At 33.6% G+C, this 13,957-nt stretch overlaps 1 protein-coding gene across 1 annotated transcript in view; it reads right to left on the bottom strand.

The window, feature by feature from the left end:
* The window catches only part of Smp_166640 (hypothetical protein), a gene marked incomplete at both ends in the record, with an annotated part of 100,971 nt that overhangs the window by 65,488 nt on the left and 21,526 nt on the right, over window positions 1-13,957 (bottom strand). Inside the window, 4 exons of the mRNA XM_018798216.1 lie at window positions 2,611-2,692; window positions 6,425-7,011; window positions 9,385-9,499; window positions 13,419-13,513. Coding sequence (XP_018653180.1) covers window positions 2,611-2,692; window positions 6,425-7,011; window positions 9,385-9,499; window positions 13,419-13,513 — 879 coding nt within the window. The remainder of the gene's footprint in view (window positions 1-2,610; window positions 2,693-6,424; window positions 7,012-9,384; window positions 9,500-13,418; window positions 13,514-13,957) is intronic.

Below are 13,957 nucleotides of genomic sequence, written 5' to 3'. Positions count from 1 at the left end.
GTTCTACCTTCAATTGACTAATGATCTGAACTATTAAAATTACTATAATAACCACAAAACTCCTTCTGATATTAATAAACAATATTAAGTAATGGAATAACAGCTATTATTGTAATAATTAATATTCACAAGTTAAATTATCTCTTCTAGCAAAGAAAAAAATGTAAGTTTACATATATACTCATATATTAGGAGTCGGGCTAGTGTTGCCAGCTAGGATTATCAATCCCGTAGAGCTTTCGTCTCCATCTGACATCAGTAACAATGCAAATAGGTTCGAGTTAGTTATAAGAGTTAAGCTGGAGTTTTGAGTTGGATTTATAAATTAAGGTCAGGGTTTCACGACGAACTGACATAAGATAAAACCCAATAATTATTGGTTAGATTTGAATCTGCTTTTAAAACCTATATGCCTCAACAATTTTTTAATAAATGATACGTTAAGAATAAATCACTTTTCTTGAGACATAACCTTTAAAAAACGATTGGGAACTAATTCTAGTTTATGGTATTAACACAAGTCATATATGAACTAGTACACAAGTCATGTGATGTAATTATGCAATGTTACAACTGTTTCTGAAGTAGCACGGTACATGTGTAGAACTCTTTGAATTCATCTTCTTCGAAACCGCTAAATCCAACATTGATAGTTCACTGTCTTGTTTTAATATCACTACACTGAAACTTAAGAATCTCATTTCCAATTAAACTGGTTCATTATCGTAGTGTGTAGTTTGATATAGGATCATTAAATACCACTAAAAACTATGGAGCACTAAACAGTTGATTTCGTTTTCACTCTATGGTTGAGTCGTGAGTGGACACTGTTGAGAAGATTTAAACAAGAACGAAATGACTGTTTCATTCTTATATATTCTTTAGTTTTACCACGACTTAGGTCAATCCATGGCCGGAACCACTAACTTCAAATTAATTAAATGAAGGTTCACAGAAACATTTCACCATGTTGGAAATCTACAACATTGATCACATGCACTCTATACTATTAAGTTTTGTAATACGCTAACAATATTCTTATTTCTCAATATTTCTAGTCAACATGAGTGGAGGAAATAATTTAGAATAGATGGGTTGTGGTATACAGTGTATTCCAAGAAGCGCATTTCATCTTATTCACCACTCATCTACTGAATACAACTATGAACTGATGTTTATGACCATATCAGAACTCGAATCTAATACCTTTCAGTGCAAACACCAATGCATTATTCATCCAATAAACTAATTAAGTTCGAATAGCCATTAACTGCTAATGAGAATCTATTTGTACTAAACAACTTATTGTTATAATCTAGGTAATTCATATACTCATCACATAACCCAACAAAGATGGGTCAACATTCAACCGTACTTATCAACAACTGGATAATTCAAATTCTTACTAGTGGTAATTATGTATCAAAAATGATTAGCTAATTGAATTAATTTCCTTCAGTCGATATGACAAAAGAAATAGATTGTAAAATGTGCTATACGTCAAGATTGTATGCATACAAGCCTTAGAATTACGAGGATCGGGAGTCTGATTTACCATTTGTCACACGTTTCCAGTCATGATATTACAGTCGCTCAATGTAAAAATGACAATAATATATTGACTGCCATCATTTATCTCACAGTTAAGTTAAGAATACGAAGTGAATATCCAAGTGTTTCTACAAGGCTGGGGTTATATATTGTAAACGTTCAATAAACGTGTAGTCTCTTACACTTCTCGTCATTTTTCCGTCCATTTATTGAAGGAATGTTGGATTTTAGTGTGTAATCCTCATTAAAGATTTCATTTTAAGGTCAAGAATTTAATATATTTGTTCTTTTCATTCGTCTTGCTGACAATATGTCAGTTACATTTTAAGCTGTTTACTTATTCGTACTTTTTCAATAAGTGGCTATATAAATCAAGTGTTAAACATTCAAGCGCCAGACCAAAGGTTTTGGGTTCAATTCCTTCGTGTAGGGTCGTGGATGCGTACACTTGAGGTGTTCCATGCTAGGAAAAAATGGCCTTCCAGTGCCTCCACGCTTTTAATGGTAGTCAAACATTGATCGTCTCGTGATTTTAATGATATTTTCACTTTATTAAACACTTTACTTTCTAAGTGTTAAATCTTGTTCTCAAATACGTTTAATGTAGAATAGTTAAAGATTACATTATGAAAAAACAACCATTGAAAATTAGAAAGCATTGGATAGTTACTTCAGTCTTATCATGGAATTCCTTTGGTCATTTGAACCCATGACTCCCATTTTCCCAAGAGATTGAACTCATCACCTTTAGGTTTGATCCCAGTAAGCTCTTACTCCCTAAACCTCTGTGCCCACGTCTATGACTTTACATTTCCAACTTCAATCAGCTTGTGACATTGTGTAAGCATCTTCCAACAGCATCATTATAAGTGGATAACTATCTCACATTCGAAATGGTTGAACTCCACTGATCACTGCTTCTCAATAAAACAACGGCAAATGATCTTTAGAAATCCGTCATAGCGAAAACATGATTACTATTATTAGTAGTATAAATAAAAACGAATAAAAAATTACCATTGTCACAAGCAATTTATTAATCAATGTAGATGAACTTACTTGATGATTTGGAATTATCTGGTTGATCACCTTTACATTGATTGATTTCCCACAAAATATTTGTTGACTTTTTCTAATAGACCTAAATTAGTATAGTAATGGGTGTTAGGTTTTTTGCTATGATTTACAACAATTAAAGGTAAACACATGAATCCCCCCCCCCAAAAAAAAGAAAATAAGGATTTATTTCACTAATCAGTACCAAATAGTACAAAACGTAGTATCAGGGTTCCCCACCGATCATCTTAGACCATCTCACATATGTCCCCAGGTCAGTCACAAACAACATAGAACCTGTCCCATATCTGTGCCAATTCAATTTCTCACAATACACCAATACAGTGAGGTCAAGTTAACAAGACATATATCAGAATCGTAGGAGTAGTAATACTATTATTGACAGTAGAAAATACTAAACACAAAAGATATTATTCGAGATAATGTTAAAACTCAAAATCTAGGAGAGAGCAAAGAGTGAATGAATCCGGGCTATTTTGATTAATCCTCAGTCATATCACTAAGCGTCTCTAACCATTGGATACGATAATTGCGAAGACCTCAATCTGGTAGTCTTCACCTACCAGTACAGTCTAAATTAACAGTTTAACTTATGTATAGATTATTTGTTTAGATTTGTGCACTCATAAGAAAGATTGTTTTTATTCTACGTTACAATTTATTTTCTTGAATAATCTTCCATCGATATTTTAATAAGACCCAAGTCACGCAAAAATTCAAGCATCTTTTGTAGGTTTGAGAAAAATTCAGTTCCTACGTAGGCAGCAAACATCTACGTCTAAGTACATTTCATGCTATTGAGCGGTCGTCAGCAAGGTGAGCCTGTAATCTTGGGGCGACTGACGCTTCCTAGTGGATTTGATGCCGTGTCACCCAGCTTCCCAGACAGAAAAGTTATCATTGAGCTACTCGCGCATCGATTGACCTGATGCAGGGTTCAGATGTATTTACAATGCATTTACGTAGATATACCTTGCTGGTGAGTGCTAAGTAGCACGAAACGTAGATTCAGGGTTTACTGTTGACTATCCTTAATTACCACCTAACATCTCAACATAGTGCACCCTATTTCTGGTCACTTAGACTAGTGACCACGTTGCTACTTGATCGATAGAATTTGACAAGCATTAAGAAGAACTCGACAAACATGACACAGTGATTATTGATCAATCAATTGTAAAAGAAATCTATTTTCGAAATCCTGAAGTATATTTAGAAAATCTGAACTAAATTCTGTTTGTATTCAAATATCAATTAATTGCATAACAGCCTTATTTCAAATATCCTTGAACATTTTATCGAACATTTGTCAACTGTACAATTCTTAAATCCTGTTTGTCTTTATCACGGATTGATTGTAATAATTTCTGCTCACGTCTTTGAAGTTTTGTTACCTCGTCTCGAATTTGGCCCACTGGTTTAATGTCTAAAATAAATTCGCCTGTAATAATCGTTATAGTTCCCTTTCTGATAGAATATTCTCGATAACAGTTGAGTTTAGCAATGTGCTTAGCTTAAGAAGACATATTAAATTAGTTGGAATGAAGTACGTTTAGATTTGAATTAAGCTAAGGAAAATTGCCTACTAAAAATCTAACATTTTTGTTTCATTTTGCAGTAACAACTCTGTCCATCATGACCCTTCTACATAATGTTACATTGGGAAAAGAAAACCTTTTCTTGATTAGCTCTTCAGCTTCTAAAAATAATCATGGAATAATGTTAATAATCCTCTGAGTATCATTTTCTTATTGTTTTAGTGAAACAGATTAATCCCATCTCAAATGACAGTATGACTGTGAAATCTTACTAACTATTTTCTATGTAAAATTACAAACTCTAAATTTTATTATGTAGTATGAAATATAATTAATTGTAATGAGGATAGTATACTTCTTAAACAGTAAAGGAAGTAATGGAGTTGACCTCTTGGAAATCCCCGTAGTGATAGTAATTTTAGTCTTAGATCATTTGACCAGACACTAAAGAGAAACTCCTGGAGAGAAAAAGACTACATAAATAATGATGTTTGTGGGTAGTATTCGTCACAGATTAATCTCATTTGAAGTACTACTTAAAATCAGGGAGAACTACACAATTTTTCCTTTGAGTATGAAACAGTGTGTGCAGTGTGCACCCCTGGCCCCACAAAGGACCGAACCTAGGACTTTCAGGTCTCGAGCTTAACATTTAAATTTTACTTCAATATGTATCTGGAGTTCTGCTAAAAAGTCGTGACTGATAGAGTTTGTAGAATACCCATTCCAACTATGTACACGTACAACCTATCTTGCCAAGTACATATAAAAAGTGTGTCAAACAAGTATATAACTCAAATGTTTAATCAGCTATGTATATTTCCATGTGTGTTTGTGTGTGTGTGAATGCCGATTATCTATTTTTATCTACTGCCTTATTGATTGTAAATGAATTCGGAGAAATGATTCGTGATATAAATATACAAATATCTTCACATTATCCTCTCTTGGCTGACCTGACTGCTGCTATACGCTTGATCTGGTTATTTAATACTCTTGTAATTAGTCAACATCGATGTAACTTCCTATTTGACTTCTGAATATCTCCAGTGAAAACAAATCAAAGAATGTATCGGAATTTAGCCTAAGAAAATACACGACGTGAACCAGGATCATTAATAGTTGGGGTTAAAGAAGTTCAGGCATGTAAGGATCAGCGTATTTATCACCAACATCGTTTAACTATAGTGTTATGTAGCAAATCTATTAAAGTTGAAATTGTATCACTGGACACTAATCCAGTAGTTTTAATAGTTAGGAGTTCTTTGCGTAACCTAAAGGTCTTGTTTCCGATCTATGGCTTAGTTGTGCCTGTGTGCATCCCTGTAAAGTCCTATACTTAGATGAAACAGCTGCCCCGTGCTCTAACTAAGAGTATTCTATGACAAATACTATTTACAAATTGAACAGACCGACGCAAAACTCCTTCAAATAAAATAATTATTTTCACTAACCAAATATGTACATTTGTATTTTATAGATTTAAGTCTAAAATAAGACTTATAGTTGGCATTTAATCTGTTCTGTGTATATTAGGCAATCAACTTTAATTTTTCCGAAAGAAAAAAATCTATAGTTTCTTCACATTCCACACTGATATTTTGGCATCGCCATACATATTTTGTCGTGTCTAACTGACCTTATTTTGATAATCAGTCTGATGAACTGTTTCTTAAACTACCTATTTAGTCATCTACTAATCTCGACTAAACACAAATATATAATCAAAGGGTGTGTGTGTGGGGGAACTGTATTATTTTAACAGTTAAATTCAAGAGTCAATCTAAGCTAGACCACCAATGAAAACTTGGAAGCACTGGACCGTTCTTTCGTTCTAGTATGGGACTCCTCAGAAGTACGCACTAGTGACTAGCTTCAAGACAGATTTACTGGAGTTCTAGTGAGAAGCCATCACCAGTGGAGTCCAATCCGTGTCCAATGTGAGACAGTTATCTACCTCAGATAATGGATGAATGGTTGCACAATATCATAGATCGATTGAATTTAGACATTAACACTGTTGGATGCTGGCTCAATGGTCTAGAGGTCAAGCGCTCTGGGTTGGAGTCCCTTTGGTGAGGTATCGTGAATGTACACTGCTGAAGAGTCCCAAACAAAGACGAGATGGCAGTCCAGTGTTTCTAGGTTTGCAATGGTGGTCTAGCTTAGATCGACTCGTGAATTCAATTGTTAAACAACAAATATATGTAAATCGGAAGATAAAAATAAAAATGAACAAAACAATTAGATCAACTTACTCATTAATCATATTTCGCCATTTTTCACAAAGATTATTATTTGAAAAACGGATTGCCCAATTTTCCATTGGTGGATGTCCAATTAATAATAACATATCAGTATTATTAAATGTATGATTATCATTTGATGTATAAGAAGATTTTGATGTTTTTATTATCTCTGTATCATTAATGAATTGATTATAATGTTCATTGAAAGAAGGACTATTCAATAGATCAGGATCTCCTTCTAATAGACTAACAGTTGACATACCGGATGATGAAGAGATATTATATTTGATTAAATGATCATTGTCAATTTCAGAATTTTTTATATTAGAATTAAATTTATGATGATGATTTAATGATTTTGACACAGGCATCGATGATGATGATCGTATGCATAATAATTCGTCAAGTTTCAGTGTATCACACCATAATTCATAGAATGGAATAATATGTGCCAAATCTCCATTGCATACAAATGATTGTGGATCTAATGGCCATTGTGTTAAAACAAGATGATCAGAACAAAGAAAAATAGTAGATTTTTGTGATTGATGTATAGTTTCTAAATTTAAATGTTGTTCAACAGGATAACGAGGAAGCTGAAATAGACAGAAATCGATGGACCAATTAAGAATTTTTAACATTTAACTCTACATTTCAATCCTAACGGAATGTTATTTATAGTACGAATAGATTATTGGCAATACGTTTCTGACCGTGGTTGACAGATTGTATGATGAATCTCACTGGAGCAACAGCTTTTTTCACGATTGTGGATACGCATTGCTGACTGACAGCTAGTAAGAAACCTAGGTCTATAACTTCCAACCAACTGCCTGGAAATAACCGCCAAATTCGATAACCTTTACCGTGAAAATATAATTTACTGATGGGACAAACATATTTAAGATAGAGGCTATTAGATTAGAATGCAATGACAACTTGTATCTGGGAGCAACATATATAAGCGAACAATATTGTTTCCAATTAGATCTTCATCAGGCTTTATTCTAGTATACTTACGCCTGTTACCCCTCGAACCTGCTATCTGACTTCTCTTTAGATTTAAACAGAGGATAGAGAAAAGCTTATGCAAAGTAAACTAATAGGAGATTAGATTACATCGATTCAATGTTAACAGTGTGGGTGAGACGTATAATTGATCAAGTTCAGAACACTAGTCTACATAAGAGATAGTAGATTTACCATAGAAATAATGATAATAGGAATTCTAACTGGTAACTTTAACACATGATATCCATTAGCGTCACACGATATAACACAAGTGACTTTCAAATGCTTGAAATGAAATATTTGTTGAACATGACACTCTAATATGTAGAACTCATGTATTGAATAAATGGAAAAATAAGCGGAAGTGTTCGATATTACATACTTATTGAAATTGTTTCGAATAATCTTGAACTAGATTCTATCAATTAAATTCGTTTTTTTCTTTAAAAAAGATTAGATACTGAAAAATACTGAATCTTCGTTTATAGTTTCCTTTGTTTTTAATGAGTTGTCTATTAATTAGAGCAGAAAAAGAGCTCGAGAGAATAATTATTCACATAATGCTTGATTATAACCATATTGAGGATTGAATCCAAGACTTTCAAATACTTTAAGTTGAACTTGTTACTGAAGACATTTTCTTGCATTTAAAGTGATCAATTATAACAGAGATGGATGGTGACTACCAGTGGAATCTAGAACGCGCGTTTCCTTCTATTTGAGACTCGTCAGCTGAATGCACCTGGATCCCAGAGTTGATGTTCACTGAGGGACTCCTACCCAGTACGGTTGGGATGCAGGTACATCCAACTGATGAGTACCAAACACGAAATATAACGCTTGTGACTTAGTGACAATATCGAGGCAACCCGCACAAGGATGCATTTATGGCAATAAGAGACTGATGAATTTCAGTCCTAAACATCAATGGGAAGATCCAACTAAACAATACCAAGTGTATTATTATTATCAATCTATTCTAAAAATCAATAATCCTTGTAACGATTGATTTTGTACATGAAATTGTTTGAGCACGTAAATGTAATGTAGACAGTGTATAGTTAGTAACCGGTGTCATATTCGTATAAGTCCTTCAGTGTTGATCGAATTTAACTAGTGTACAATACCTCACCAACAATTGATCAAGTGATGATGTGAGAGAAGAGAGATAGAGAAGTCACGATTTCAAGTAGAAATTGTTTAGCATATTACACAAAAGCTTAACATTATTATTACTATAGAACAAATTATGTTTTACATAGCAACAAATAGAAATCCTAAGATCAGAACTACTCCATTTATCGATAAAAAGATCCGACAATTTAAGATCTTCTTAGTAGATGTTACGTCCTTGATCTGTTGACCCACTTTCGTGTCGAGATAACTTTTCTAACGTGGATTAAGACCTTGACGTGATAGGCTTAACTTTGAGGCTAGTATGCGTGAGTTCGAAATAGAGAAGACAAGACAACTGGAACACTACTCGCTTTATTCCAAATTCCGATCTAGTACCCGATTTCAGATTAGTGTAAAATGGTTCATGAATAAATAGATGACTAACCCAACCACAACGTACAACAATTAGGGAAATACAATTATGTCCAAAACTGGAGGATTAGAGTAGGAAATAGAGTACAAAAGGTTACGTCGAAATTACGATAGCTTTGGAACAGAAAATGCTATGGCAGTGAATCATACATCAAACGAAAGCTTATGATCTATAGAATAGACTAGGAGCAAAAGTAAATGTTACTGTTGTACAAGCTTTGAATTAAATGAAATAATGTCCCCAAAAATAGCTTCCGTAGTTTGTTAAGGCTTCTTGTTTCACTGTTCACATCAGTAGATTTAGATATTTTTATTGAATTAATTTATAGGAAATAATGAAATAGTACAATGGAAACAAATAAACAAAAAAACTATTTGAATATCAACGTATAAAGATTTTCTTGACTTACTTTAATAATATTTACAATTTCTTCAGCGTAAATCTTTTTCCATTTAACAGTATTTTCATGGTTCCCTGTGATTTTCTCACAGTCCGGAATAAATGAACGTAAAGAAATGGGTATTCTGGGCAAAATTAAACAAAAGAAAAGCATCAACAAATAAACAAATTAGTAAATATTAGTATGGTGTTGTGAAAATGGTTGAGTTTTTATTAAGATCATTAACGGACCGATGTTAAGCCATCATTGAAAATCTGGAAGCACTGTAAGGCTGTTTCTTACTAGTATGGGACTCCCAAGCAGTGCGCATCCACAATCCTGAATGTGGGACTAGAACTCGGGATTTTGGATCTCGCGTGCGGACGTTTAACCTCTAGATCATTGGGCTGGAATCTAACGGTGGTAATGTCTAACCTTAAATAATCCATGATCTTGTACGACCATCTCCTTATGTCTTCGGTGGGTAACTGCTTCACATCCGAAATCGTGGGTATGCACTGCTGAGGAGTCCCACACTAGGACGAAACGACTGTCCAGTGCTTCCATGGTGATCTAACACTGATCAGTTCATGATTTAAATAAAAATTAACTAATAAATCAGAAAATTACTACAAAACGTTTTGTTTGATTTTTAAATATGTTGATCGTTGCCAACATGATCAATCAATTAGTCAGTAGGTCAATCAGCCAGTCAATCAGTCATTAGTAACATGAAACCTGACAAATATATGCATCAGTTAAAGTTGTTACACTATCGTTATTCTCCAGGTTAATAGAAGAAAACTTTACATATAGACAGTATAATTAGAGAAGAAAGAATGAATGTATCCAATAAAAATTTACAAGATGATTTTAAAACTCATGATCTAAGTGAAGACAAAGAGTGGGAATACAGTTATGGAGTCGCGTTTGATCCTAAGCCATGTCATCCGACATTTCCAACCATTGGTCACAAAAACTGACTATATCCCAACCAGTTAGTTTGATCCTACCTCCTTCGCTTAGTTCAATAATCAATGTTGTTAAGCCTTGGATTAGCCATTCCTAGCTTTATTAAAACTGACTCCTACATCAGCTAACACAGTACATAGAGGTACAGGTCAACTGGTTGGGATATGTTCAATCTCCATAACCACTAGTTGGCAACGTTGGGTGACACCACTCATGATCATTTGCAACTCTAGAAATGTATTCACAGTCTTTGTCTTCACTTAGATCATGAGTCTTAAAATTATTTGATAATTTTTATCCAATGAATTCATTCTTTCCTCCCAAATCATGTCATCAATCCTTAACCTTACCTACTACCATTTATATTATTAATAATAATACTAATTCGATCACTTTATTATCCATCTTGATAGTCCGGTCTCATCGTTTAAATTTAGTATAGGAACTTGGACTATGTTATTGTGAAAAAGAAAACTTCAACAAAACTAACTGGTTTTTCTGATGTAAATTATACCGACATTATACATATATAAGTACTTCAGGGAATATATTTTTACTTAACTCGCAAATAAGTCATATTTTAAATGATATACTTAGAGATAATTGGTACTGATATAGCAAAATGGTTAATTCTGATCCTTTGAAAAGTCGAAAAACATACTCACACAAATGACTGTAACGTTTTCGAAATGATACAAACCAATACTAATCTACAAACACACTCAGATGAATAACTTGCTGTATTGAATAGTGAATTTAGAGAAAGAGTGTGAGAGAGTGAACCTTGATGACAAAATTCATAAAATTCTGAAGAAAGAAAGCCAATAAACGTTTAGTGGTTACTACAGTTTAGCGATCAATTCCTATATGATCTGTCTTATGTTCTAATAGCAAGGAACGTATAAAAGTCACAAATCCATGTTTTATCTTGTTTTTAAACAGTCATTCAACTTCGATAATAGTAGCATTATTATAAGCAAGGATGGATAATGGCTATCAGTGGAATCCAGAACTCGCGTTCCGTACTATTTGGGAGTGGTCAGCTGGATGTACCAGCCCCATCCTAGATTTGATGTTCACTCTGGGACCCTAACCCAGTAACTTTTGCTTCAAACGCCATCGCGTTATCCACTCAGCTACTGAGTCCAGAGTGAACATCAACTCTGAGATGCAGGTACATCCAGCTGACGAGACCCAAATATGACGAAACGCGCCTTGTCCTTGATTCCACTGGTAGCCACTATCCATCTTTGCTCATAATGCTTGTGAATTAGGACTATATCAATGCAATATGCACAGTATGCACATGTGGCCAATAAGAGACTGACAGTTGCAGTCCTAAACATCAATGGGAAGATACAAACAAACAATACTAAGTAGCATTATTAGTTAGTATGAAGAGTACATATTTTTTATTATGACAATATCCTCTTACCTGTTTTGATTAACTTCCATAAAAGTCAATATTGACTTTCTTCTGGATGGTACTAGTCTATTGGAATATATATATATAAAAACAATACACTATCGACTATTGAAATTTGAACAATATTGACGATTTAATAAAGGAATTCATGTAATGTTGATGATGGAAATAAATCGGAAATTTCGAAAATAATTATATCTCACCTAAGTAACAAATTCAATAGTTCAATGTTGTATTCATGTTTAATTGTTTGTTTCTGTGTATTAAATTTCGAACTTGGAACAAAAATCAATCAAAATACTAAAGTATCATTATTTATTTATTACATCATTGAGTTTCAACAGTTTGTTTTAAACAATTCATATTTGATCAGAAGGGGTTTTGTGGAGATTTCATTATTTTCATAATTGAAATCATGAGTCAATTGAAGCTAGACCACCATCGAAAACCTGGAAGCACTGGACGGCTCAGTGGTCTACTGGTTAAACGCTCAAGCGCGAGACTGGTAGGTCCTGGGTTCGAATCTCGCGGGGCGCGATTGTGGATGCGCACTGCTGAGGGGTCCCATAATAGGACGAAACGGCCATTTACTAGTAACCTTCTATCAACAATCGAAACCGTCATTTTAGCCGGACAACGAAATGCTTATTATCGGACCCATAAAATTAGTGAGTTTGGTTTGGCAATATCAATTCATGTCAACGTTGTTGTCAGCCGTGTTTATTTCAAACTGATATGATTTATTGGTGTAAGATTTTCAACGGGAGCAGAACACCTTAGACAACTGAAAACCTATGAGAATGTGACTTTCTGCTATTTACATAATACAAGACATTCATGGAAATCCAAATAACTTCTACATAAAATATGTTTATGCAAATGAAACCATCATCTACAGTAGCAGAAATTTGTGAATTTTTATTTCTCCACAATCCCACTCCATATGAAACTTGGTCAGACCAAATCACAGATTTTTATTCATTTCAATTCTATTAGCTTGTTCAATAAACCTTTAGATTAAAACACTGAATAACCATTCAGAAATAGGTCAAAATGGAACGTAGTCTATCGAGTATAGATTATTTAGTTTCAGCAGTGAAAATTACCTAAGATAATTAAGATAATGTAAGTTCATTTTGTATTGTTTATTTGAATCTTCCCATTAATGTTTAGGACTGCAATCGATCAGTGTCTTATTGGAATATGTGCATCCTGCGCAGATTACCTAAATATTACATTAAGTCACAAGTATTAAAGTCAGAGATGGATGGTGACTAGCAATGGAATCCAGGACGCATGTTTCGTCTTGTTTGGTACTCGTCAGCTGGTTTGAGTCCTATAGTGAACATCAACTCTGGGATCCAAGTACATCCAGGTTCACCCTTTATTCTTCCATTACATCTATTATTATACACAGTTATTTATTTTTTTCAGTAGTACCAACGAATTTCACAACTGATTATGACTAAACAATAAATCACTTACTCATATAAATCACAAATACATATATCTAGATTGCATTTAACTTACATAGTTCGATGTATGTATTAGAGTTGGAAAAAAATAGAAGAGAAAAGCACCGTCAACATCATCATCGTCATCGATTAATCAAAAAACAATGAATCATTAGAACATCAGAAAATTTATCAAGAAAATAAACTCTTACTTTTTTTCAGTCGAAGCATTTTTAAAAATTATAGCACTCAGTGTTGTTGTAGTTGTTGCAGTTGTTGCTGAATATGACGATTCTTTTTCGTCTGCCTATGTAAATTGAATAAGAGAAACAAAACATCTTTTTTTCCTACATATCTTTGACGTCAATAAAGATAAACGTTATAGTATAGAAACGAAGCTAAATAATTCTTAGAATAATCATGTGATTCCAAAGCTTTTTTTCAAGTCAATCCATAGGAAGCTCTTAAACATCAAGTGTATCTTGTAATAGAACTAAAAAATGCTTGTTAAAATTGAATGATTCTAGAAAGTTTATGATAAATCTGCTGACTAAACACTTGAATCGGTTTCCTAAACTCTTCTTATAACCCCCAACTAACTCTACATGACAAATTGAACATGAGAGAAAAGGTACGGAAAGTATAAAAAGAATACTTTACTCCAAGGTTCGTTTATGTACAGAAAATCGAGAGCATTTATGTTATATCCCGTGGAGATTTATGAATGGTAACTATGAGAACTATTTATAGA

The sequence above is a fragment of the Schistosoma mansoni genome, chromosome 6 (genome assembly GCF_000237925.1).
Source record: "Schistosoma mansoni strain Puerto Rico chromosome 6, complete genome".
NCBI classification, from domain to species: Eukaryota; Metazoa; Platyhelminthes; class Trematoda; order Strigeidida; family Schistosomatidae; genus Schistosoma; species Schistosoma mansoni.
This window is presented reverse-complemented; position numbering and strand designations above follow the sequence as displayed.